This window comes from Bacillus rossius, chromosome 5 (assembly GCF_032445375.1).
Source record: "Bacillus rossius redtenbacheri isolate Brsri chromosome 5, Brsri_v3, whole genome shotgun sequence".
Taxonomy (NCBI): Eukaryota; Metazoa; Arthropoda; class Insecta; order Phasmatodea; family Bacillidae; genus Bacillus; species Bacillus rossius.
The window spans coordinates 14,879,206-14,906,698 of NC_086333.1; the positions used below are offsets into that span (position 1 = coordinate 14,879,206).

Below are 27,493 nucleotides of genomic sequence, written 5' to 3' on the forward strand. Positions count from 1 at the left end.
ATTCGGCACAAAGTCACCCCTTTGTTTGTAGTATTTACAATAAAATCATTACCTTGAGTAGAACAATCGACGCCATCTTGGATCAACATAAAAACAATCTAGCCTAAATACCAAAGTTAAAGCAACAATTATATAAATATAATTCACACCAACAATAATAAATAATAAAAAAAACTGCTAGCTCAATTTTTTCCATCAATACCATTCCGAAAGAACACATTGCAGAATTACTTTTATTAAAACGAGAGTAATGCATGTTGGTATTTTTGTTTTTTCATTTTAGGTTCATTAACAATGGTGCGGCACTATGTGAGAAAGCGTGGAAGTCGTCAATATAAAAATTATTCAGAAAAAAATCTGGAAAAAGCTTTGAATGAGGTTCGTGCAAAGAAGATTTCTGTTCGTGCAGCTGCTGAAAAGTAAGTTACCAAAAATTTTGTAACTTCTTTACACTTTTTCTGTGCAATAACATTTCCTGTGTCTATACTGATACTTGGTTAATATTGTTACAGATATGGCATTCACAGAAACACACTTTCTGGAAAAATCCATGGTAAACATCCAAATGCTTCAGGTGGGCAGACAACATTTTCCAGCGATGAAGAAGGCTTGTTTGCGAAGTACATTATTGCTATGTCAACTTATGGGTTCCCACTGACTGCATTTGATTTGCAGATGACTGTAAAGAACTACCTTGACAAATGTGGTAGACATGTAAAGAAGTTTAAAAACAATGTCCCAGGGCGGGATTGGGTAGAATCATTTCTCAAAAGGCACAAACAAGATTTAAGTACAAGACTTGCAAGAAATATCAGTCATGCTAGGGCTCGTTCTGATGAAGGGACCATCAATACTTTTTTTGATAATTTTTCCAAAGAGGTGGAAGTAGTTTCACATTCTAATATATGGAACTTCGACGAAAGTAACTTGGTAGACGATCCGGGCTGTAAAAAGGTTATAGTTAAGAAAGGTACAAAGTACCCTGAAAAAATTAGAAATGCTACGAAAGCATGTACCACTATAATGTTATGTGGAAATGCAGAAGGGATTCTTGCCCCCATTTACATTAATTACAAAGCTGAGAATCTGTGGCAGACTTGGACAGAGGGGGGACCAGACGGGGCTCATTACAATAGAACCAGATCCGGATGGTTCGATGCTGCGTGTTTTGAGGACTGGTTCACAAAACTTATGCTCCCAATTCTTAAACAGCAACCAGGAAAGAAAATTATAATGGGAGATAATTTGAGTGCCCATTTGAATATAGAAGTTCTAAATCTCTGTGAGAAATATAATATTTCGTTCATTTTGTTACCTCCAAATGCTACACATCTACTACAACCTTTGGACGTAGCATACTTTCGCTCCATGAAAGGTGAGTGGCGAAAGATTCTGAGTGAGTGGAAAGAGACATCCTATGGAAGCAGATGTGCTACTATACCAAAAGATCAGTTTCCACATCTTTTGAAGACCTTGTTGGATAACCTTGCAGTAAGAGGACAACAAAATTTGAAGTCTGGCTTTAAGAAATGTGGGCTTGTGCCACTAGACAGAAATAAAGTTCTAGCAAAACTGTGTGACAGTGTAATGAAAGAAGTTACAGATGCTGATAACTCTCCAACCTTAAGGATCAGTGACAGTTTTTTAGAGGAACTGAAGAAAAGAAGGCACGAAGAAGTGAAAACACATGGGAAAACAAGAAGGCGGAAATTAACTGTACCACCAGGAAAAAGTGTTTGTGCAAATGATTTGTCAAGCAATGCATATGAAAATGAGCCTAGTACCAGTCAACCGAAAACAGGTCGGAAAAATCAGAAACAGAAAACCAGAGATCAACAAGACACCAGTAGCAGTGATATAGAAGATGATGTGCAATATGATGATACTGATGCCAGTGTAGAAGATCTTATTGAGTCAGACTCTGAATCTAATGATTCAAATGGACGTGTGGTAGTTACAGACACATTGGCATCAAGTGTGTGTGATTCTCTGTCGAAAGATCTTAGTATTGGGGACTTTGTAGCATTTCTTTATGATGACATAGTTTATCCTGGGACAGTTACAGCGATAGACGAATCAGATGTCAGAATAAGTGCTATGAGCAGGACTGGTAAATACTGGAAGTGGCCTGAAAAAAAAGATGAAATCTGGTATAAGAAAACAGCTGTTATCAAGATGCTTCCTCACCCAAAACAATTATCACTTGGTGGATCTAAAAAAACGAATCGTTTATGCTTACCTATGTAAATGTAATTTTGTTGCCTACTGTATGTACACAAGTAATTAGGTACCGGTATATGGTATCATTTCCAAGTAGGTAAAGAAATGTGATTTGGTAAACCTATGTTAATTTTGTGAAAATTATCCTTGTAAAGTCACGCTAGGCACTAGTATTTTATGTGTAACATGTTTTTTTTTGCAGTAGTAATAGCTTTGTTTACCGTGTTTGTTAATTGGCAAACATAATTTCAATATATGTATGTTTTATCAAAAGTTGTGTTACCCAAAAATTTCTCCTTTTGAATAAGTATACAAAAAGCTATTAGAAGGTAAATTTACAGCATTATTTACGTTTATTTATATTATGCACTTGAAATGTGGAACAAAGTGACCCTTTAATGGGGCGAGTTTATGCCAGAATAATTTTCTTAGGCAAATTACACTGAAATAACACTTGGCATAAACTCGCCCCTATGGAGGGGTGAGATTGTGCCATGAATTTTCTCACATTTAAGCCTTTATGGAAATAGGTATTGAATGTTCCTTGAATATCTAATAAAAGCTGAAGAATGTGCCTACCTAACACAGTATTTTACTAACGAGACAATTCAATCGTTTTGGAATTATTCTAACAAATACACAAAAAGTGGCACAATTTCACCCCGTTTGACGGTAAGTGTTTTGTATCATCAGCTGTTGAGGTAAGCTGTTGAATGCTTGTAGCAAAGTATAGCCAAGCTTATTGTATTTAAATTGGCAGATATATTTTGAAAAAAGTTATTTACTATATTCTATTAACTCTAAGTAAGATGTTGAATGCTTGTAGCAAAGTATAGCCAAGCTTATTGTATTTAAATTGGCAGATATATTTTGAAAAAAGTTATTTACTATATTCTATTAACTCTAAGTAAGATGTTGAATGCTTGTAGCAAAGTATAGCCAAGCTTATTGTATTTAAATTGGCAGATATATTTTGAAAAAAGTTATTTACTATATTCTATTAACTCTAACATTGCAATTGTCTAAAACATGTTATTATTTTAAGTGAAATTTCCTGTTTTACCTAGTTAACTGTAATTGTGTTAATGACTCACTGGAACCAGAGGCGCGGTTTAAGACCAATGCTAAAAGATACCTTAGTTTTAGTTTGAGCAAAACATTCATAATTTTTTTTTGTTTAAAGTCTAAATGCAAACAATATTAATCAGTTCAATGTGAAGTATTTCGGCGGATAGACTTTTTGATTTAGGCATATCTATTACAGGCATAATTGAGGTGTTATAACACACTAAACATAACACTAACATATGTGTGGTGAATATTAATGACAAAAATTTACAGTTTGCATAGCAAATTGAATTACCACTTATGTTTAAGTTCATCAAGTTTAGTTGTGCATAAATATTGTTTTTATGTTTTGAAGTTAATGTTTATGTTGTTGTATTGTTCAATGTATCACACATTACTTAAACAATATTATATTAAATTCCATAATTTTCTTGCATATGAAACGAATTTATATTTTAAAAACTATATGCACTTGAATATACTGTAGTATTGACTCGGCTGGGACCAAACATTATTTATGTATATAAAATACTTAGAGTGTGTACCTAAATTATAACGTGTAACGTGAATTAGTACACATACTTATATAGAAATATATTGGATTATACATATATATACATACATATTGGCATATTATACATATACATACAATAAACTTGCGGCCTTAAAAGGATAATAAACCTTGCCTACAAACTTTCCTACGGTTTGTAGGCTGACTACTTAACACGCATCATAAAGAAAGATTTCTTGTTTGATACCATTCAATAATAACGTGGCTGAAAAATAGGCTTACTATCGCTTTTGGGTATTTTTATTGAAATTTAAAATTTTGGGCACATTGAAATTGCTACCATTTGAAATTTATTAGGTTTTTCAAATTCCATTATATTTTTTTTTTAATTTGTTACTTTGGTGTTTACTTGGAATTATGTATTTTCTTTTTAGTTGAACATTCATCGTTTTAAAGTACTGGCCCGTTTCGGTCTGATGCACATCGTAGCGACCAACCTGTGCGTGTGGATTCGCACTCTAGTCCTGGAGAGCCTGAAGGAAGTGATGAGCTACAAGACCAGGAGCTCCGAGGACTACTATGGTGAGTGTCCAGCCGCCACGCACTCCTGTTGTATAGCGTGCTCGTATAGTTGCTAGTTCCATACAACCTATATGCATTCTTTGCTATTTTCTTTACAACATTGTCATAAGTTAGTCTCCTGGGTTTGCACATTTAAGTGGCTAATACAAAATTGTTTCCATATGTAATTTTGAAATTATTTGTTCATAAATTAGGCAATTGGCAAAACAACTAGAGTTAAAAATTGTGGGTGCAGCATTAATAAAATAACTTTGGTAGTACAATGCAATACAGAGCGAATTTGTAACTTAGAGGTCAGTTATTAATGGTTCCATATAAAATTTATTTCATAAAAAATATTTGCGCAGTAAAAATATTCTAGCTTTAAATACCTGATATCTTTTGGAGGTTTTCTGATTTAGCTATTTATGAAGCTAAGGTTCACTGGAGAGATGTTCTTTTGCAGTGTGGCCCCCGGGTAGGGGGAACAAGGGAGTTGTTAGAGCGACACAAGAAAACTGTTTTATGAGAGTAGCTAAGTTTATTAACATGAATAAATAATACAATAGAACAATAAACATGTTAATACGCTACACTCAGCTTGTCTTCTAATGGGATTATTCTTTCTTGGATTCGTCCCGCTTGAATATCCCTTCTGGCTGTCAACACAAAAATAGGACATATGTCAACGATAAGTATTATATAAAACATTACAGCATATTTAACCGTTACAAAAAAAATAGAAAACATCTGAAGTTCTTTAGCTCCCTTTCCTCTAAGCAACAATAGCGAGTTACAAAGTACATTAAATATAAATATATATATAAGAAAAATTACAAAAGAATATTATGTCTTGGTTTTCCCAAAATATATTTTTTTTAACAGTCTTAAGTTCCAAAACCGTCTTGTGACTTATAACAAAATTTACGTGTAAATGACCGTTTTATCGGGTCCAATACGGCCGGACACTCGCCTATACACTCGTGGTTACCCCCTCCACTGCGCGGCTCTGGCTGGGACGAGAACGCACATGGACTAGGTAGAGCGCCTAGTGGGTTGTACACCTGCTACACAGGGTTGTAGCGCGGGTGGCAGTCACTTCAGGTGCAAGTGTCACTTCATGTGTGACCACTTCGTTGGGGTACGCTTAGCTCCACAACAGCAGCATTATATATTTATCGTGCTGCAAGACCTTTAGTGGCTGTTTGGCTGTTATTGCCGACGCTTAACGCCCATGATAAAATGCCTCTGAGTGATTTTTAATAAATGAGTAATTAATCGGTAAAAAAAAAAAAATAGTCTTAGGCGACGAGACTTCCAATATTGTTATATTTGAACCCATTTATTACCGCCATTTTTTAAATCGTCCACCATCTTAAAAATCCGTATTTAATAGGCAAAAAAAAGAGAAAAAATTTAAATAAACAAACTATATGATTAATAAAATTTTAATAAAAACGTTTCGCCAATATTGAAAATCGTCTGCCATATGGAAAATTCGTAATTATTTAGCTATAAATATGGGAAAATTCATCAAAATGTATACAATCAATATACTAATTGATTAAATAGATTCCTGTCCTTCGATACTTGATGGATGAAAAACATTTTATTTTATGTATAAAATATTAATTTCAATAAATATGGTGGAACGTCCTAAATATGGCTTAAATTCCCCTACTACTAGCCTCCAGTAAACCGTTGATGACATATATTAACTGCTATCTTGGAAATTTGTAATTATTAAGTTAGAAATTTAGAAAAAAAATCCAAAATTCATCAAAAAATCACTCAATATTTTACTGATTAAATCGATAGATTTCTTTTCATGGTCAATGCAAAAAAGTCATATAATTAAAAATACCATAAAAGTCACAGGTCAAGAAATACAGGTAAAACACGTCAAGTTATTTTACAAACAAAAATTTTATTGCATAAATTCTACACTACTATAAGTAGAAAAATACATTACTTAAGTATTTAGTATTTCCCGATTTCTGCATCTGCTACCCACGAATTAAAGCGAAGTGAGAAGCCTCACCACTTGACATAGGTTCAACCATTTCTTTGTTTGAGAATATTCTCCACCCAAGTACGTATCGGGATACATCGTGGGCTCAATCTCTTCAGCATAGAAGCCACCACGAATAGGCTTGTGGTCCAAATCATCGAGGTAGTAGGTCCTAGACTCTGATTCACGAACATGTGTCACACAGAAAAGTTCGAGACTACAATTCGCAGTGAAACCTTTCTCGAAGATGCCTTTCTGCATGGAGATTCGCACAATGACACCATCTTAAGTATTATGCTTTCATGGATCTTTCTTCTTTGTGTTAGAAAACACTGTTCGAAGAAAGTGATCATCCTTAACGCATTTAGGTTTCATTTTCGTAGTAAAATGAACAGGGGAATCGTACTGGCATATTAATTTTAGCAAGATATCAAGCCACTTGTAATTTCCATTAGCCGTGAACTTTCACAACAAATTGATGTACCAAGTTCTGTTAAACTTTTCAACAACAGAGGCTTCAACATTTGTAAATGTACAGTAGTGTTAAATGCCAAACTTCTTCATAAACACTTGAAGATTGCATTATAGAATTATTTGCTGAGATCCGTTTCCAGGTGAGACAGTACACATCCATCATGAAACGTCTGCTGGAGGCCGCCATCTCGGATTATTACATCACAGCTAGTCAACTTGTTTCCTTCTAAAAGATGCAGCAATCTTGTTTTAAGTCCACCATGTCTCTTGGTTATGTCGATTGCATTATTCAACTTCACAGGTCTGGCCCAATTGAACTTGCTATTCACTTCGATGACCGTCAACATGTGCTTGAAACCTTTAGTCATTCGGGAATATGGTATCATCTCAACAAGGTCCGCCTAGAATAAATCGATCTGTGAACTACAACTTTGCAACGAAGGTATTTACATCTTGCAGGAGCATGAAGTTCACTTGCGATAACAGTTCGATTCAATGTATGTAGCAATCTTGCCTTAGTTCTTAGAGTACGGAGACTATTTCGTAAATGTGCGAATAGTTTCCTGCCCTAAGCGAAGCATGTAGGAGTCGTAACCTGTCGACTAATTCGTTTGGGTTATCCCAATACACATAGTCAAAGTTCTGACCACTTCCTAGCAATTTTTAACCTTCACCATTTACTGCTAGTTCACTGAATAGATTAGTGTGAATATTGATTGTTTCATGATATTTGTCTTTATATATGCCACTTCCCGGATCGTTATCGTGAAAATGTGCATTGGTTAGCTCCAGCAGTTTTTCGTACTCTTGTAAAACTTCATGAAAATAGCCTTTAGGCTCCCTGCGAAACAGCATTTCGTACAGACCCGGAGTCCAGTGTATTTTGAACTATTCTATGTGCACGATATTTTATGGTAATATGTCTAGTTATTTAGCACCGAGGAACCACTTATTATGTTTTCTGTATACTCCATAAGTCGTGTAATTCTAACTCGTGAAAGATCTCAGGTATGGCCGGACCATTTCATTAAATTAGGGTCCTCGTTTCAGTATTTTTTTCTTGTGAATAGACTTAGTATTTCTTAAGTCCTCTTCTTCTCAATCTAGTTCATATTTCTTCTTCTTTGACAGTTGGCATCTCGACGTCAACTTCTGGCTTCACAGTCATGGGTGGCTCTTTCTTACTTTTAAGTTAGTAGAGATGACTAGTTTTATGTTTAAATATATCTTCATTATACATTTAACGTGCAAGTCTGGCTCTTCTAGCAAGTAGATATTTTTCACGAACAGACTGTATAGCACGATGAAGGTCACTGGCGAATTGCAACCTTGTACTGGCTGAAAAAATATTGCAAGACTTCCTTTTTTACTTATTATTTGTCCGCAGAAACTTCTTTCCTGTGGTTATAAAAATCTTATTTTGTTGCTAAGTGAGTTAGTGATGCATTCAGACTACTTTGGAAAGTTACCAAATCGTCATGTCTTTGTGTATTCGATACTTCAATCATGTCGCTAATTCAAGAATCCGAGGCCTCCACGCGCTGGTCGATGGCAACCTGATACTCTAGTAATTCGTTTTTCATATTTTTTACTTTTTGGTCAAGTAGTGAAATGTATTTGCGGATATCAGCGTCGTGAGACTTAAGAACAGTATGCAGTTCGGTATCACGACTGGTGTGACCGCATTTCGAAATACTATGACTCATATTTGACGATAAACTGATCGAAACCTTGTCTGTATCTTTTTATTATATAGAAGCCAGTCCTTGACTATAACCACGAATCTGTGCTCGTTTTTCCAGCTCAAGGAACGCATGTCTTTGAATTCCTGAAATTACATGTCGGTGTTTACATGATCGTCGTAAGTATGGCGTAAATTAAGTTTTTCCATGCAAAATAAGTACTATGACATTCGCATTGCCACGAAACAGGTACTTCGGAATTCGACTATACATCTCTGGCACAGGTAAACTTTGATATGTCATTCCATGGAAAAGTATTATTGTATTATCCCTTGCTTTTCACACACTATATTGTCGAAAACAATCACGCAACTGGCTCTTACTTCGCTTAGAGACGCCACATCTGCGTTATCATTAAACGGAAAATACTCCAGACCATCCACATATTGTAAAACCAGAGCTAGACCATTGTACTTAGGCTGATGCAGCGACTTGGAATAGAGGTACACATTTTCGAACCTAACGCCGTTTGATTCTTCCAGAAAACTCAGTAGAACACACATTTTCCCACATTTTTACGGGCCTGCCATAATGCATTGTACAGTACAAGGCAATAACGAGCCATGTCGTGATTCGCGCGCACTGGATACATCATCTTGCGTTATGCGCATGGGCAAACACACTTCATGTTTAACGATTTGCATTGTACTGGTGAAATTGTATAAAAGAAAATACATTTATACTTTTAGTTCATTTGTCCTTAATGACTCGAAAAGGTAAGAACATCAAACACATCGGTGCAGGACTCGTAAACTCTCTTATATATAATCTGTCTATCGAGTTACACATTCCCGGCTACAGATTCTGCGCTCCAGGAACGAAACTAGCGAAAAGGTTAGCTCGCGGTGACGTGGGCATTAATTCTCTTGAAGAAAATTGCAAGCAGCACGAAATTACCTTTTCTCTCAGCAAGTAGTATCTGGAATCAATACGCCTATCTGACGAGATGTTGGCACAGGAAGCCGAAGTTATAAGTAAATCGTCATACGAAGGAATAAGAGAAAAAAATCGTGGTGTGAGGCATATTCAAAATCATGAAGGCCAAGACCAATTTAGGAATGTATGCTTGCCGAGCCAGTATATGCAAGAACTAGAGCGAGACTGGAGCAGGCGTGCAAAAAGGCAAGCAAAAAAGACAGACACTCAACAAAAATATTTTTGGAGGATTCTGCCCCTTCTTTTTTGAGTGCTCTCGGTGGCCTCATCGGTTCTACAAGTGGTATAGTGAGGACAGTCTACGCTTCCAAGAATGAGCGCAAGCAGTTAAAGGAAGCACAATGACACAATGCCAGCATGTAAACCATTGCCATGAGTAAAAATAGTGCAGAGTATTATACTTACAGCATCCTAAGTTCTTTGCCGAAACGTCCGCTCACCAATATATATTTAATGAAGTAAGCTCGAAAACTGAAAATACCAAATTTCAGAGGAGTGTTTTCCAAATTTCTAGCTTCATAATTACAAATTTCTAAGATAGTGGCCATGTCATCAACGGCTTACTGGAGGCTGGTACTAGAAAATTTATGTCTTTTATAGGAACCTTCCACCATATTTATTGAAATAAATATTTTTTTACATAAAATTAAGTTTCTGCATCGATGAAATATCGAACCAAGGACAGTAATCAGTCGAAGCAATCAGTATATTGATTGTAATTTTTTTTATAAATTTGGAAATTTTGAAAGGTTTTCTAGCTAATTAATTACGGATTTTCAAGATGGCAAACGCTACATTGATAAATTAGTACTGCACTCACCGGGTAACAATTAAACTAACATGGTCGTAGCGCATTCTAGCAGACAAAAACAATATGGTGGCCTCCAGCAGACGAAAACAAGATAGCGAATGTGTGTGATATATATCTTGGCATTAGTGGTCGGAGGTCAGTCTGTTGGTGGCTTCCAAGGAGGAAGGGTCCATCGCCATTTTTATTTTGCCCTTGCTAGGTTTGAAACGAGGACTCCATGACATTGGTGCATTTTTAAATTAAAATTTTGTTAAAATGTGAATAATTATTTTTAATTAGGTAATTTTTAAATTTTTTCCTGTAATTTTGGATAATAAATATGGATTTTCAAGATTGCAGACAATTTTCAAAATGGTGGAAATTTTTTCATTTAAATTTTATTATTTTTTTTTATGAATTATAACCTTTTTTTATTTTCTTGAATTAAAAAAACGAATTTTATGATAGCAGTTATAACGAATATTGCAACAGTTACATTTCCAAAATTAGCAAGCCCCTGCACCTTGCGACCTCTAAGACACTTCATAAGTAGGCCTCGGCCCAAATCCATGTGTCCTGTCCATGCTCTGCATTTCAAACCTAACTGTCGGTTCCTGAAGGTAGTACATATCTATTTATCTTAAAAGTTCTATTATAACCTTGGAGCTCAATGCCTTTCCTCTATCAATATGGATAGAGCGAGGTTCTGAATAATGACATTAAATATATTCAAACAAGAAATTTGCTACCTCTGTGACATTGCTCATAGGGGAGGCTTTTGTTTCCACACACTTAGTATTTATTGCCAAATGTTTTAGGAAAACATTCAAATAGTTTATATACAGGTAATGTTTGTGAAGACCAGCTTTATTTTGTGGAACACCTGTCTTTCTTTAGCAATCTCTTCAACTATTTATATAGACTTGGATTTATTTAGCAGAATTTATCATGTAATAATAATGGGAAAATTTTTTAAAAGTGCACGTCACACCTATATGTTCACCAAAGGTAGGATTATTTTGACATTTACTCAGGCCTTATGGTTTTAAACATTCAGGTAGTACTAAGATATTTTCCTTACAATACAGATTTTAATTATATTTGGAACAATGCATCATGAACCAAAGAAATATTTTTAATCTGTAGACTTAATTTTTTGTTGATTCCTAGCATTATTTATCAATGGTTTTTAACTGGGGTCCGACTGTTGTAACATAGCCAAAGTAATATGCTGCATAATGAAAATTCCAAGGATTTGTCTTTATCACTTAGGGTTCCAGTACTAATTGCATTATGACTCAAACTTTCCATATTACCATGCGATTCCTTACTGCTAACAAACTGTATAATAATACTCCATTAACTTTAAGGCCCACCTAGTCAACCACCCTGGGATAACACACGGTGTGATAATCTGTAATTTTAAATGGTTTAAGGTAAATGTAAGACCTAAACTGGTCCAAAGCATAAATGAAGACTAAACACTCAATATTTGTGATGTAATAGCTTGTTTCACCAAGGTCAAAGTGCGACTAGCATATGTAATAGGTTGTAGTTTTCTTATCTATCTCTTCTAACAATGTATCCCCTATACCTGAGTTGCTAGAACTAGTGTGTACTTCGATTGGTAATTTATTATGAAAATGTGAAATATCTAGGGCTGTCATTAATTTTTCCTTAAAATTTTAAATGCCCTCTCTTTGATTATCTCTCCCCAAAAAATTGTTATTTATCTTTTAAAAAATTCTACATAGGTTTCGCACTCATCTGGCGGAATATTGGTATGAATTTTCAATGAAACAAAGCAAGTTCTAGAAAACTTCTAACTCCCTGTTTATTTTAGGGCTGAAGAAATTCCTTGACTGCACTAGCTTTTTCTGGACGTGACCTAATTCCTTTGCTGTTTACTGAATGTCCCAGGACCTCAGTATCAAAAATAGCCAAATGTACATTTGGAAGATTTAACAGATATATTTGCCTGTTGCAGCCTTTTAAATCATTGTTCCAGTCTGTCTACCTGTTGATTAAAATAACTTCCTACCACCAGAATATCTCTGGCCACAGAAAAAGGTACAGTGAAGCTTTCATCACGAGACCCGGAGGTGGCTTCACGAAGCCTGATGGTGGGGCTCGTTATGCGTCAACTGCCAACTGGCCACTACTTCTCTTCAGCACTGGCAGTGCAGCAAACCCAGGCTCTGTGGTGGCGTAGCTGTACTCGAGAGTGGTTGTGTGGTTTCTACGGGCTGGTAAAGCGACACCAGATGGACACAGCACCATAAACCCAGGCGGTGACCAAATCGCAAGGCCCGGAGGTTGTCGTTACTTCGTGGTGCGCATCGACGACGAGTCGACATGACGTCATGTGCAGTGTGGGTGAGATGGGCTTCGGTATTATGGCATGTGATCATAGAACAGAGGCAGGGAGGGCGATGGCTGTTTCAGGAGGGAGTATTTCCACGTGATTGGCAGGTGATGTCGATAGGTGCTGTGCATGCGCTGAGTGAAATGGATGGTTCATGGTTCGTCGTTGTGTCGGAAAGGACGGAGTCCTGCTAAGTAGCTGTGGCTTGCCGCAGTCATCAACAATACCTCTGTCATGGTGCTCCATACACAATATAAATTTAAATTTCTCACTCACTGTCCATTCTTCGAGTGCGCGTCAGTCCATGCAGTGGAGATGCCAGAACTTGGTCAACCCCCCCCCCTCCCCCTTCTCGAAACGGCTCAGTCCGTGACACGACCTCGCGCCACACACCGTCATGCCGTGAACACGATATTCATAATGCCTGTAGTGTTTTGGCCTTGGCGTTTCACGCTGGGAATTATATTTGATGCAGTTATTCAGTCCATTTCGTCGAGACCACTCCTCGCTAAACTCCCACCAACTCCGTTGGGAATTCGACACGACTTGTGGCTGGTGGACCATCCCTTCAGTTTGCGGATAAAATCTTGCGTGTTCAGAACTACCGGCTCACGTTGCTGCACCGTCTACACGAGGTATCTCGGGCGCCGACAAAGAAGGTCCACTTGTGTCACGTCTCGGGCACGTCACCATCAAAACACATGGCACTTGTCAACATGTGTCCATGCGTGACCGACGAGACACGACGATGTCCGAAGTCGGAAGGGAAAGGGTGTGCGGCTTGAGACGGCGAAGGGAAAGGTTAGATGAGTAGACGATGGGAGGGGAAGTTCGCCACAGTTTAAACTTGAGACCTCTGGGATTCGAAGTGACGGAGCGCGTTATCAGCATCTACATCCGGTGTTGCAAGTCAAAATGGAGACTGTCTGTTCTTCTCATAACTACTCCATTCATTAAGACAGTCTAATTTGCATTAGAAAACACACTTGGCAATATTAATTAAACGAGGAAATTAAGAGGATAAATAGGGACGAACAACACATGGCACTGATAGTTACTTGCATGTTGACACTTATTGTTTGGACTCGTGCGGGCCGGTTGGAGGGTGCTTTCCGCCAGCAGCAAAAAGTACTGACGGGGTGGGGAATGGGCTTCACTATCACAGGAGATACAATGTCAACTGAAATTTGAAAAGTATCAGAAAACAAGCAACTTTACTTCTTTTAAAAATGTTCAGTGCACATCGTTAGAGCATTTTTTAAGGTACTCAGGAATGCAGCATTCTCCCTACACAGGAAGGAAGTGGTTGAAGGGTTTCAGCAGAAAAATAAATGTTTTTCGACTACAATTATTTTACTTTTATTAAAATAAAAAAAAACTAATGATTTAATACCTTTCGATGTATAAATAAGTACTATATCAATTAATTAGGTAGTTAGTTCTTTATCCATACCTGCATTCGTTTACACTAATATACAAAAACATCACTAATTTTCCATTTATTTTTAGATACATATTTAGTAACTTATTAGTTTATGTGATCGTTTCATTAAGTTCTTTAAAAAAAATTTAGGCAAGAAAGAAATAAACCATGCAAATGGCTTCTTAGCACAGAGTACCAACTATCAACATTGTTTTCCGCAAACCAACTAGCCAACAGAGAGTAATTATTCCATCGCAAAACAATATATATTTTTTTGTTAAATAACAAACAATGTAAAAATGATTAAAATAAAACTGGAAAACTCACGCTCACCCAGGACATCGGACTGTGGCCCATCATTAAGTTGAAATGACCTTGTTGCAGCTACTACCTTACCAAACCCGGCTTGATGGAGTCGTCACCTGTCACTCGCGCTCATCAGGGAAGTCTGGAGGCAAGCAGCCCTGGTCCTTCCCTTGGTGGCTAGTATATTTCACCGACTCTCCATTGCTACCACAGAACTCTAAAATGCATCAGCAAGATGGCACAAAAAACAGCAGTGGTTACAACACGAGTCTTTCCGCTCTGCCAGGCCTCGCGTTCCTGATGCGACACATGAGTGCACTTCCAGTCGCGCGCATGCTAGGAACTACCAGCTCAGGTGCACGAACTGGGCCGGCCAATGCACTCCGAACCTCCCGGAAAGTGGTGACGCAACAGCCTCACACGGCCGGCCGCGCCGCGAGCAGACACCACGCCACACGCCACAGAGAACTTAGCGACGTGCACGCGCCTACAAGCGCAGCAGAAACCTACATACCGAGCCCAGGTGTTGAAAACAACGCGTCGGAACTGTGCGAGGGAACGAAACAACTCGATATCTTATAAAATTTTAATTTATATTAATTATGCACCGTGACAATAAAATTTTTGTAACATCTACTTTACAACTCGAATCATGAACACAGGAATATAAATTTTTATAATTTTGAAATTTTCTTACTTTTTGCAGTGAATGGTCATAAGTTAAACTGTTTGATATACTACTAAATCTTCGCTGCACCAACTGAATCCACGGAAAAAGAAATTATAGGTAACTTACCCACCAGCGAAGAGTGAGGTAGAATATTTCATACCTAATATGACAGTACTAAGTACAATAATTACATTACATTTACTGGGTTTAAAATGCATAACGCTCTTGTTAAATTTAAGTAAGTAAAATTGATGTGCTTAAAATATATATAGCAAAACAAATAGGCATTTTATCTATGTAAATAACTACAATAATAATTATTAGTATAGACATTTTATTGCAGAATACCACAGAATAAAAATAATTGTATTACATAAGTTTGTTTTGGGCATAGCTTTACTAATATGGCTCGGTCTGCACCGAAACGGAGATAAAAAATTAAACACACATTTAAAATTAATGAGTGTGTGTGTATACACACACATATATATATATATAAATATATATATATATATATAGCAGCATGAAAGTGCTTCTGCAGGATTCTAGATAAAGGATCCGCGATAGGATTTGAACATCAATAAAGTTAAAAATTAGCTCTTTTCCTTGATCCTTATTAAAATAAAACTGGGGGATACCTGTTCAAAAATATTTCTTCAAAAAATAAGTAAAATAATGTTTTGTTCATAAGTTAAGTTAATATATAAAAAATATAATATTACATACGTTGCTACGACAGCATAGCTTAGCCAGGTATGTGATGTATAAACTAGCGAAACGTAAATTCTCGGGAATAATATATTAAACAAATGGAGTCAAATTATAACTAAAATTTTGAGTATAACATATTTCCAATAACTTTAGAATCCAACTGTTAAAACACTACCAAATCCAGATCTTTAAATAACACATGTTGGCATTCTCCACAAACAGATGCTTTAAAATGCCAAAATTGTGTACTTTGGCTTCCTAAAGTGCACAGCTGTAGTACATTAAACTTGACAGAATCTACTTATATCACTTCTGTGTTGGCCACAGCCATCTACGCACCTGGCTCTGGTGCCTTAACCATTTATTTATGCCATTTAAATTCTGCACAGCTTCCTTTAAGACATCTGACAGCATTCTGTCAAAGTTTAAACATAATCAAACAGTGTGAGTTAGAGCCAATTTATTAATTTATTAAGTAGATTTTGGATGACAACGTTTGTAATCTCCAAGTCATGTAGCATCACTAAAAAAAAAAAATAGAAAGCATTACGAACAGAATCTCAGACCAGGGTTTCTTTTTCTATCTAGAGAGTTTGCGTCTTTTCCCAAGCCACGAGCTTGTGAAGGTGGCGGCTCAGACTGCACCAACCAGCGCCACCGCTGCTACCACAACTACTGCCTCGCTCAGGGCTGCCACGACCCAGGCGGTGGCTCGCGCCACGTGGCTGGTGACGCGCCTCGCTGCTGCCACCCTGCCGGCCACACACAGCACCACCACCACTACCACCACAACCACCACCACTACTTCCTTCCCCACCACCTCACTCCCCACCACCACCACCATCACCCCTACCACCACCATCACCCCTACCACCACCATCACCCCCACCACCACCCCCGCCTCGCCCTTCCTCTTTCCCGGCGTGCCTGATTACAAGGATTACTGGCCGGGTAACTATACTGCATGAGCATGTGTGTGGTAGGCCGTTGTTCTATCTCATCAACATTGTAGAAGCATGCATGTACTTTGCACAGGACTAGTAATTTATGTATGTTTGGGTGAATACAGACAATCCTCAAAGCATATCAGCAATCGGATGTTCAAGATTATATTTATAAACTTGGTCGGTCAACATATTAGGCACAATCAGGCCAGCTTTAAATGAGTAAACAGTTTGCGCCGTAGCAATGAAGATTGGGAATACCACCGATATCGTTGTGTTACCCCTGTATTCCCATTAGCCCATAAGTTACTTGTTCACACTTTGTTCCTCGCCCTCCCCTCATTAGGATCTTCATCGGGTATGCACATGCGTGGCTTATGCTTTTATAAAGCTTAAGGGGAGAGAGAGAAAATATGAACTTCATTTTATTTTTGCAAATTTGTCTTCAATAATGTTTTAAAAATGTTTATAGGACATAAAAATTATTTAAAATAAGCTATTTATAAATCATACATTTTATTCAAATTTAGATGTTGTATATAATTTGAATATCTAATTTCACAAAGAAAACAATATGTACATTTATAAAAAATTACCAAAAATAAGAAAGAATAGTCCTTACACTAGTAATGTGATCATTTATGTGCTAGAGTGAACAATAGGAAAATTAAAAACTCAGCAGTCATTATTAGTCACCCAATCACCCTCCTATCCTTCATCACCCTAACAATTGGTGTCAAAAAGTTACCCCTCCTCCCCCATTAATGTCAGTTTTTATTAATTACTCACCTCCCTTCACCTCCACAATGCTCTTAAGGCATTAATAGATTACATATTAATTATTTTTTGAGATTGTGTAGGCCCTCCCAACCCATCAACCTACCGTGCATTGTTCCGATGATAGGTGCTAAGCAGCATTATTGTGTATCTTTGGTCGATTTGGGTGACGTCATTTCTGTTTCTTTTGTTCTGTAGTAAGTGTCATTGGTATGTTATTCAGTCTGTTGTTGGGCAGTAACACTATCACTGCATGTTATTGATTTTAGGTATTTATTAAAAGCATGAGTGCTGCATGTGAGCCTCAAACCATGAGCACAGAAAGTGATTTCGAGGTTGAAAAGCGAGTGTTCGAACTGCAATGCTACCAACACTCTTGAGTATCACAGAAGTGAATAAGGTATTACATATATAATGTTTGAGATCAAAATACCTCATTTGGGTGTTTTAATGAATATGTGGGAGTTAGTGGAAGTTGAATATGAGGATATTAAAGTTTTGGCGGACATCTTGGCAGAAATATTGAAGGTAGGTTCCAGCAGGAATCTGAAAACAAGTTTTTAAATATATTGTCGAATACTGTGTAGGCCTCTGTGCAGTTCTCGTTGTTCCACTGCAGTATAGTCATATTTATTAAAAATTTTAAGTTTTTAACCTTAAAACCAGAAAACTAAGGATGGATTGAGAAATCAAAAATAGCAAATATCTGATATAAATTATATTTTTATTGTATACAGTACTGTACACAAATAAACTTCATCTTCTGAATATTAAAACAACATACATTAGCCAAAACAGATAAGAAAAAAGACATAATTTTGTTACTTAATGTAGATGTTCGACCGAGGGGAGGGGGGGGGGGTGAAGGAATGAGGAACACTAATGTTTTCCTACAATCCCCCTAGGAGAACAGTGTTATTTTTTCTTGTAATGGGAAAATGTGATAATGTTGGGAGAAGAAAACATGGCTTTTATCTCAGTGATATGTGGCAACCCATTCGAGGGTTATATTGGTGTCAGCAGAGGGAGACTGTAACATAACATACACAAATAAAGGTTTCTTTTCACATCAGGTGTGAATGGCAGTGGAGGAGGGATTATATACATTGGAAAGGGTGTGTATATATATATATATATATATCCCTCTCTCACACACAAACACACATAACCTTACCAGAAAAAGTATTCTCCACTTCCGAGAACAGGGGAAGCCGACATCGACCCCAGTCAGCAACAACAATTACAGTCATCTATGGCTGCAACATAAATAACGCATCGAGCGAATAAAGGTCCAGGGAAAGAAAGTTCCGTTGTACTCCATGATGGTCCGCCCTCCAAACTCATCATTCCTCATACCCTTGATTGTTACGCTGTGCATACTTTGATGTGTCACATCACGAAGCCAAATCAGGGAAAATAAGAACAGACACATCTTGACAAATGATATGATAAACAAGTGAATCGGTATCTGAATAGAGAAGGTGCAGAAGGGAGGAAGAAAATTTAGCCTGCAGGTATGGTATTTATAATGAAAGTTGTAGAGATGGAATTTTTACAAATCTAAGATGGCTACATTAGTGTGGAGAGGCTTAGGCAGATATTCCAAGACAGAGAACTAAGGTTTTAGGTGTTGAATATGCTACATATGTAACCTATCCATATTCCTGTGCACGATAGGACACTGCCAGTCCCTTATTTTAAGGGAACATATTTTGTATCTTTGTGTCCTGTCCATTGCCGAATGTTTCACAAATTCCGCACATGCGCAGAGCTCACTTTAGCATTGATTTCTTCTAGATGGCGGACCCGTGTCTGGTGTCATTAACTCGTATATAGTCATTTTTGTGATCATCAAGGGACGCACCAAGTGTGTTGTTGTGCCAAACGAATCTGTATGATATCGAAACTGTTCTGATAATTATTTAGTTCACTTTAATGGTCGTAACAAGAAATAATAGCAAATTTAGAATTACTTAAAATTTGAAAAACCCGTTATATTTTTGTGCAGTAGTGCTCCATCTCTAGTATTTTTGTCATAACAATAGTATCAATACTTGCAAAACATCTGTATAATGTATTGAAACCAGTTTTTAACCTCACACAGAGCAAATTTTATAAAATGGTTGCCGATTTGTTTCCTTTCTGGGATTCGGTTTGGACATGTTCTGGAATACAACCCGTGAGTTAGGTTACAGTTGTATCCCAAGAAGGCAGTGCTTATTCGCTACCTTACCCGAACAATTTGGAATACCATACTTAATTAAGGTTATCAAAAAATTTATATAATTCATTTAGGACTAGATTATTACGACAATCTGCCTAGCCTTGAATGTCATATAGCCTACCAATTCTGCCATACCATGGATGGACTCAATTTGCTTAGCGAAATGAACATTGCATTCCCGACAGGGAGATTGAAGCACCCTACAAAATACATTTTTAACATGGATTGAACTGATTTTCTTTTTCCTCATATGACTGAACAAAAATTAAGCATATTGTGCTTTGTTTACCCACTGGAAATTACTAGCCAGAAGCTTACCCAAAATTGTGTGCCCATTAAGAGATTTAATGTTGAAATAGCAGCTGTATAATGCCGGGTGTCTGGAGTCATATATGTTCTTGTAATGTTTATTATGATTTGCATAGTGATGTTCGAGATCGGAAATGCCCCCATACACTGTGTTCTCCAAGAAGAGATAAATATCTAGACCTGTGGCAAATTCCAGATGCACCTTAGACTTGTTCAAAAGGTCATACAAGCAAACTATGGGGATGTATTGTAGTGAACCGGATCATAATTATATGATTGAATGCAAACTAAACAAAAGTTCTCAGATATGTCTCCTATAACACATGTGTCTACCATCAAGTACTGTAGGGCTGGTGCCTAGTATATTGCAATAGAAAACATTCCATGCATATCTTGTGTAAGCACAATCCACATCACTTACATCATTCTCTGTAAGGAAAAGCCTCCCAAGGGACCAAAAAGGTAGTAGGCATTTGGTTCATCGACTAAACAAAGTCATAAGGGAACACCTTTTTCTGTGTGTCCAGTTATCTGGAAAATATACTTAAGTTAAGCTCAACTAAACTGGCGAGAGATAACAGGCCAGAACTTCCAAAATGAATGATAAAATTTTTAATAAAATTGTAGTGAAAAGAACATGTACCTCCTTGTGCATATTGACTGTCAATCAGTAGGTACTTTGTATGTATCGGTATGTAGGTTTCAAGAGTTACACCCAGAACCTTAACTCGCTGCTATTCTCCATATGGGAGGAATTGGTAAGCCATGCATTTTAAAGAGCAACTAAGGTTTCATCATACAATGGACATTGTAGCAGCTATCTGGTTTTTCTGAAGTGTAAATGCCAAATTACACTTAGAATGCACATAGTCCCGAATCTTCCCTATCAGGTGGTTGTGGTCCATCACTGACTTGTCATCCGGCAACGTTTTACAAATATGGCAAGGTGTTTGACTGGCCAGCCATGCTTGTCATCGCCAACTTAGAAGTTTACACAAACCATGAATGCTAGTCTACAGGATATTCGAGACTATAGTTCCTCAGAGTATGATGTCACCACGTGGCTGGTGGGCAGTAATTCGACTCCCAGCAGAGGTTCCTAAGTGTGTTTTGAGCCCCCCAGAGTGCTACGCTACTATGTATAACAAGGATACTCTAGCAAGAGTAGGTTTATTGGTTGCATGACCCTCATACAGGCGCTTTCGTATTATGCATGGCCTGTTCCGGTTCATGCTGACTATTCACGTGTCTGATGGTGCGATGACCTATGCTGCATGGTTGTCTATGAGGAACGATAAGCACTCGTGAAACCTGATTGCACGTGATACATTATGTCGAAAATTTTAGTGAAAGAACCTTAAAGGGCCTAAGCTATGGCCCGCTCGAAGGGCTGTGCGAAGAAACATAACAATACCCATGATATTAATGACATGCTTATCATTACCAACTTAATGCATGCACAAACAAAACTATAATAATACATAACATATGTGTCCTGCTGAACATGCTCTAAACATTTAGCAGGTTACTCCGTGGACTTAACATAGAAAAAAGGGCTACATGGACTGTCTCAAGGGGCGCGGGAAGCCCTCACACATGTCACGAATAGTGGGTGTTTGGGCCACGGAGGTTGGTATGCATGCAGTGGTAAAGTGAGGGCTGATGGCTGAGATGAGCTAACGGCGGCGATGGGCTTGGTGGTCGCGAGCGCGTCCAGCCCCGGTGCTGGCTGACAGACGACTGACACGAGCCCCTACTGGCAGCGTGCCGCAAGGGGTTCGTGTTCGCGCGAAACGTGGGATGCCTGTTCGCCCGGGCAGAGTCATGCTAAAAAGAGAGTTTACCGCATTATAACCGTAGTCATATGAAACTTTCAGGAATATCATAATTAGTTTTATTACAATGTCCCTTATCAATTAAACATTATTTATTTCGGTGAACCCTGGTCGATTTTCGCACGCGCCACTGTTCACTGCACTGCACTTTGCTACATGCTGCATTGCGATGCACTAGGTGTGTTCCCTTCCGGTGCACTGCTCTGCGCGAATACACACCATAGCGAAGCGCCGATGCAGTGTAACAGCCTATTCGAGCAGAGGCATCTCCGATGGTTGTCGTCAGTTTAATACACAAACAAACCCAACTTATCATCTCAATCAAGGTGGAAACTATGTCATCTACACAGTTCTTCCCTAGAAAGTGCGTGTACATAATATAAAAATAATAATAGAAACACACTTAAATAATGATACATGCAGAAAGCATTTGCTAATCCTCTATTGTGATGGTAATAAATTCCGGGTAATAGAAAAATATTATTTTTAAATTCATATCTATAAAAATATGCTATAAATCTCATTTTGACCTGTTCGAATATGATAGTGAATTCAAGCAACTTCTCATCCGTTGGGAACTCTGAGTAAACAGTCAACTGTCATCGACACAAAACAACGTAGGTGTTAAACTTATCTACACAACTAAGGAATTGAAGATACCAGTCACAATGTTGGTGCAATAATTGAAAGTACAAAACTTATGACTTTTCTTTATATCGACAAATTTAGGTGCTTTGTATCGCCACTCGTACTAATGGCCAACACATTTACATAATGATATTGCTGCACAGAGGCATTAAGGTTTAGCTGGACAATTGCAACAGTTGGGGGTTTAAACTATCGTCAGTGATACATGGTGGTTGAGTGAAAATTTCATTGATGGATGGTCCAACTGCATCATCCTTGGTAAACTGCACATAGAAGGTTAAAAAAAATTTTTAAGTGAGCATTATCTTGCTGACTGAAGCCAGAAATGGTGCCTGGCACACAGAGAGTAATCGTTCGATAATGGAATATTTTCTTTCAGTACCATTTCTTATTCTGGAATCAATTTGCCTGCCTGAAAATACAGAGTCCAGCTTGACTGCCTTCAGGGTAGTTAAAGAGAGTAGCAACAAACCTTTGACTCCTGGCCACAACTAATCATTAGGCACTTCTTTGTGGCTTTTTCTAATTAAACATTGCATGCTTGTTTTAAGAAGAGACTGGCATAATTACTCAAGGAAAATATGAAAATAGAACTCAACCACTAACTAAACCTCTATTTTCAATACTGATGTTCTAGCACAATTTTTCAATGACGTATTTCTTCTTGCAACCAAGGATCACAAAATCTTAGTTTTCTATGAGAGTTTCTGGCTGGATATCCAGTTGTGTTTTTCCTATAAATATTCATGTGTAATCCTAGATAGCTTTTACAGTGGGAAACATGTACGCTATATGAAATGTCAAAACCTGTAAAGTGAGAAAATTGTATTACTTTTACTGTTTAATAATCTCCTAGTATCAAGAATATATACAAAATACATTTTTTAATGTATAAGATAATTTTTTGTGGACGTTTACATTGTAGAGATGAAAAATTATAATATACTAGATAGTGTAAGATATTCTAGGTTAAAGATAATATGTAATTAACTTGCTTCAATTATCATAAGCAAAACATATTATAACAGTGTACATATCTGTTAGAAAAAGAATATTTACAATATTTCTATCTTTAAGAAAATATTAGTTTCTCGAGCAAGTACAAAAGTGAAAAAAAAATATTTTTAAACAATAGTATATGGTATTACAATAAGATTATTTAAAGTTTAGTTATTTTTAAGTAACTAAAATACTATAATAGATTTTGCCTGTGAAAATTACAAGTTAAAAATAATTTTAATGGTTTATATGATAGATAGGAAGAGAATATTACAATAGTGTAGCTGTCTTTAACTCGTAACATATATTTGCTTGTAAAAATGATAGGTGACAAAATATATTTTTTATTTAATAAGAATAGTAAGTGGCTAATAGCCAAAATTAAAAAAAATCAAAAAAAAATCTGCATTAAATATCATTAAAATATTTAGTATTTAAATATTTAAGTTGGTATTGTGATATTTAAGAATGTAGTCCAAACCAAGCAATTGGTTAATAATGAGCTATGTATATAATTTCCTATAAAAGAAACTTAGAGAAGAAACTTGGGAAAAAAACTTTATACTATCAGACAAAAATCTAAGTCATACACCACAGTCTTCAGGGCCCAAGAAAAACATGCAGCAAAATATCAACAAGTAACATACGATAAAAGTGTACAGAAATTATAGTACGCTTAAAATTAACATTCTTCCAATATGACTAATCAATATATATATATATATACATATATATGTATATATTGTTTCCAATACTATTTTGAAAATAACTAACTTTTTATTATTTCCACGAGACTTTTTGCCGTAAGCCAGTAAAAAGGATTAAATGTTTTAAAATGTTGATTACAGTTGAAATACCTAAAATTTTAAAACTATGTACATAATATATATAGCTCTAAATATAAAATACATGTAAGTTATTTTTAATTCAAATATTTGTTAAAATTATGAACATAAAATATTTGTAATTATTACGCACATAAAATGTGATAAGCATAAATCTCTTCATATTAATTATTCATTTAGCACTAAAGATACATGTAGTAATGCCTCACTCAACGCATATCCATGAGTAGTTGAACGAACCACTGTTTGAAACACGAGGCAGCGATCGATATACCGACTGACAACTGAGTGTGCTTGCAACTGGAGTGAATGTAATTTTTTTTTCGTTTGCCTCCCTCTTCTCCCTCGTACACTCTCCTCTCGTGACAATCATAACATGGTCGCTCACCTTCCTCACGACCCCCCCCCCCCCCAATCGTGACGCACAATACTGTTACGATTTACCGCGGGTTCGTAAAGGATAGCCCAATTAAAGATTTTATTACACACACAGTTTTATTGATAGCCACTACTTATGTCACTTACAAATAATCATCCAAAATGGCAAATAATCAATTGCACTTAAAGATAATGTTGCTTCCCTAGTCACTCGTTTTTACAATCCACACACCTCGCCGGGCCGCACCTCTGGCGCAACTCTCGCCGCAGCACCCCTCGTGGATCTCCGCCGCGGGACTCCGTCGCCACACTCCGCCGCCGCTGACGCACTTACCTTCGCCGAGGATCCACTCGACGCCTTGCTCGGAACTTCGCTCGGAACTCCGCCGCGGGAAAACTCCCGACTTCACTCACTCACTCACTCACTCACTCCCTGCCCTGGAACCTTCGTCCAAGGACTTCGCCACTCTGCCGCACCCGCGCCACTATCGCCCCGGAAACTCCGCCGCGGGAAAGCTCCCGCCTGAACTCTCTCTACTCACTCTGAACTCTCCTGCTGAGACCGACATCCTCTTTTTATATATCAGCCGCCATTTCTGGAACTCACGAGCGCGGCCGGGGCCAGTCGCGTCATTGCGCGCCGACACGACGGCAGAAATCTCTCGAAACACGTGTCGGCGACTTGCGTAACTCCGCAGCTGTCAGGTTTGTTACGTGTCAAAGGCAAGGCGCCGCGCGGGGACTGGTGGGAAGGAGGGGGGAAATCGACAATCCTTGTTATCTTCCAGGCGCGCGCAGTGCATATCATGTTGTGGCACCCGCCAGCCAACTCTGCACCTGCACGTGTCCCGGCCTTGCTCACGTTCGTAACAATGCTGTAGCACCCCGCCCTACGCCCGGTCTAGATGTTAGTGGGACCCAGACCTGCCCGGGTCATCACTCTGGAGGGAGACCTTGGTGCTTGAGGACCATGCGAGTTCGAGCACCTATGTTATTTTTAACTCCCATGAATCAATTAAAAATTATAGGCATACTAGCAAACCCGGCGAACTCCGTTTCGCCACCAAATGGCTTTGTTTTATGTAACATTTCGTTTGGTGATTAAAAGATGAAGAACATTTTTTTTTGTTTTATATTTGAAAAGGAAAATTTTTATTTCATTTCACAACAGTAATGAATTCATTTCGATTACAAAAATTAAGTGTTATTTAGTTGAACTTCTCTAAGTAAATGAAATTGAATCCAAAGTGCTCTTTGGTAAACCACATTTTTTGTTTTTTGGTCTGACGTTAACACAAACAAAGCGGTTGGTTTCCCAACTCGTGAACACGCAACGTATAACTGCCCATGTGAAAAACAATGATTTTCTAAATTTATTCCGCAAACACTAAGCGATTGGCCTTGCGACTTGTTAATTGTCATTGCGAACGCAAGGCGAACTGGAAATTGCAATCGTTTGAAGTCAAACAATAATTGCAGCAACATCATTAACGGTGGGTGCATTGAATCTTCGCACATGTTCACCTGTTGGGGTACAATCCGCTCTTATGACAAATTTGTGCGTATCCGATGGCATTCGTTCCAATGCTGTTTTGAACATATTAACCACAGCATTATTAGCGTGAAAAAATGCTTGCAACTGTTCAATAATTCGTCTCTTTAACTGTTGTGTTCCCTGTATATTGCACCGCACATTCAGCTGATCCACCATCGACGAAATGAAATATATTTGCAGAAATTGATGCGGTTCATCTGGTGTTGGCACCATTGAACCATGCAAATGATATATTTGTCCTTGTATCTGTAATTGCAAACAATCATTTGTTTAAGAATACGGTGTAACTTCTGATCGTGTGATGGTGTAGTGTGTGGTGTATATGTAGTTGTTATGTATTGCAATTCATTGTGTTGGTGTGAGTGATACTTTACCTTGCAAGTCGGCATGAAGCCGCCTTCTCGAATGATATTAGCTCCAAAGGAATTCATGCGAAAGCAGTTATTGTATTCAAGGATGTGTTGAAGAAAATGGCTGGAATCGGGATCACTTCCATCGAACAATGGTTTCAGTGGCTGTGGTGGTGTAAGTAATGGATCCAGTTTGACTTTTCCACTTGCGCAGCACAATCCAGCCGTTTCTCTTTTGAACTTTAACGCATTGCAATATCGGCATATAGTCGCCATTGGTCCAATATCTAAATTTTCATCATCACTGTAATTCGCAGTGGGATCATATTGGAATGCCAAGCGATTGTATGATGCCAATGATCTTCGTGTGCTCACGCGTTGTATCAATCGGGCATTTTCTCTTATTATATTTTGTCTTTCTTCGCTTAAGTTCTGTGAATACACTTGTTGCTGGCTTGCATGTCTTGTGCGGCGGCCGATGTTGGCACGTCGTCCTCTAGGCATTTTGGGCTATGGACAGAGTGGTGAATTTAACCTCAAATGCACGATCCACATAATTTACACAGTTCAACTTACGACCTTAAAGACAAATGCCTGCTGTTGAAATTTTATTAAAAATTTGCACAATATACGTTATATGTTTTTTTTTACTTTTTTTTCACAATTTCACAGTAAACACAATACCGGTTTGTCACATGAAATTAACTGGGCAGAGAACAATAGGTTTGTTTGACTCGAGGTCTCTCCTGCTCCTCGGGAGTTGAAATAGTTGGGAGCAAGTTGACCTGAGGGCAAAAAGAGTCGGTAACTTTTAATACACGAAGAAAACGCGATTTGTTGT

The 27,493-nt window shown here is 37.6% G+C and overlaps 2 protein-coding genes across 13 annotated transcripts in view; both read left to right on the plus strand.

Moving 5' to 3' along the window:
* The window catches only part of LOC134531601 (proton channel OtopLc), a 620,588-nt gene that overhangs the window by 463,687 nt on the left and 129,408 nt on the right, over positions 1 to 27,493 (plus strand). For 7 of the 12 annotated variants that reach the window (XM_063367335.1, XM_063367337.1, XM_063367336.1 and 4 more), the window contains 2 exons: positions 4,234 to 4,381; positions 16,377 to 16,739. In XM_063367335.1, coding sequence (XP_063223405.1) covers positions 4,234 to 4,381; positions 16,377 to 16,739 — 511 coding nt within the window. The remainder of the gene's footprint in view (positions 1 to 4,233; positions 4,382 to 16,376; positions 16,740 to 27,493) is intronic. The other 5 variants (XM_063367341.1, XM_063367342.1, XM_063367343.1 and 2 more) reach the window with 1 other exon arrangement.
* On the plus strand, positions 96 to 2,270 carry LOC134531603 (uncharacterized). The gene is made up of 2 exons (XM_063367346.1): positions 96 to 419; positions 513 to 2,270. The coding sequence occupies exons 1-2, from the start codon at positions 295 to 297 to the stop codon at positions 2,245 to 2,247; spliced, it is 1,860 nt and encodes a 619-aa protein (XP_063223416.1). The 5' UTR covers positions 96 to 294; the 3' UTR covers positions 2,248 to 2,270.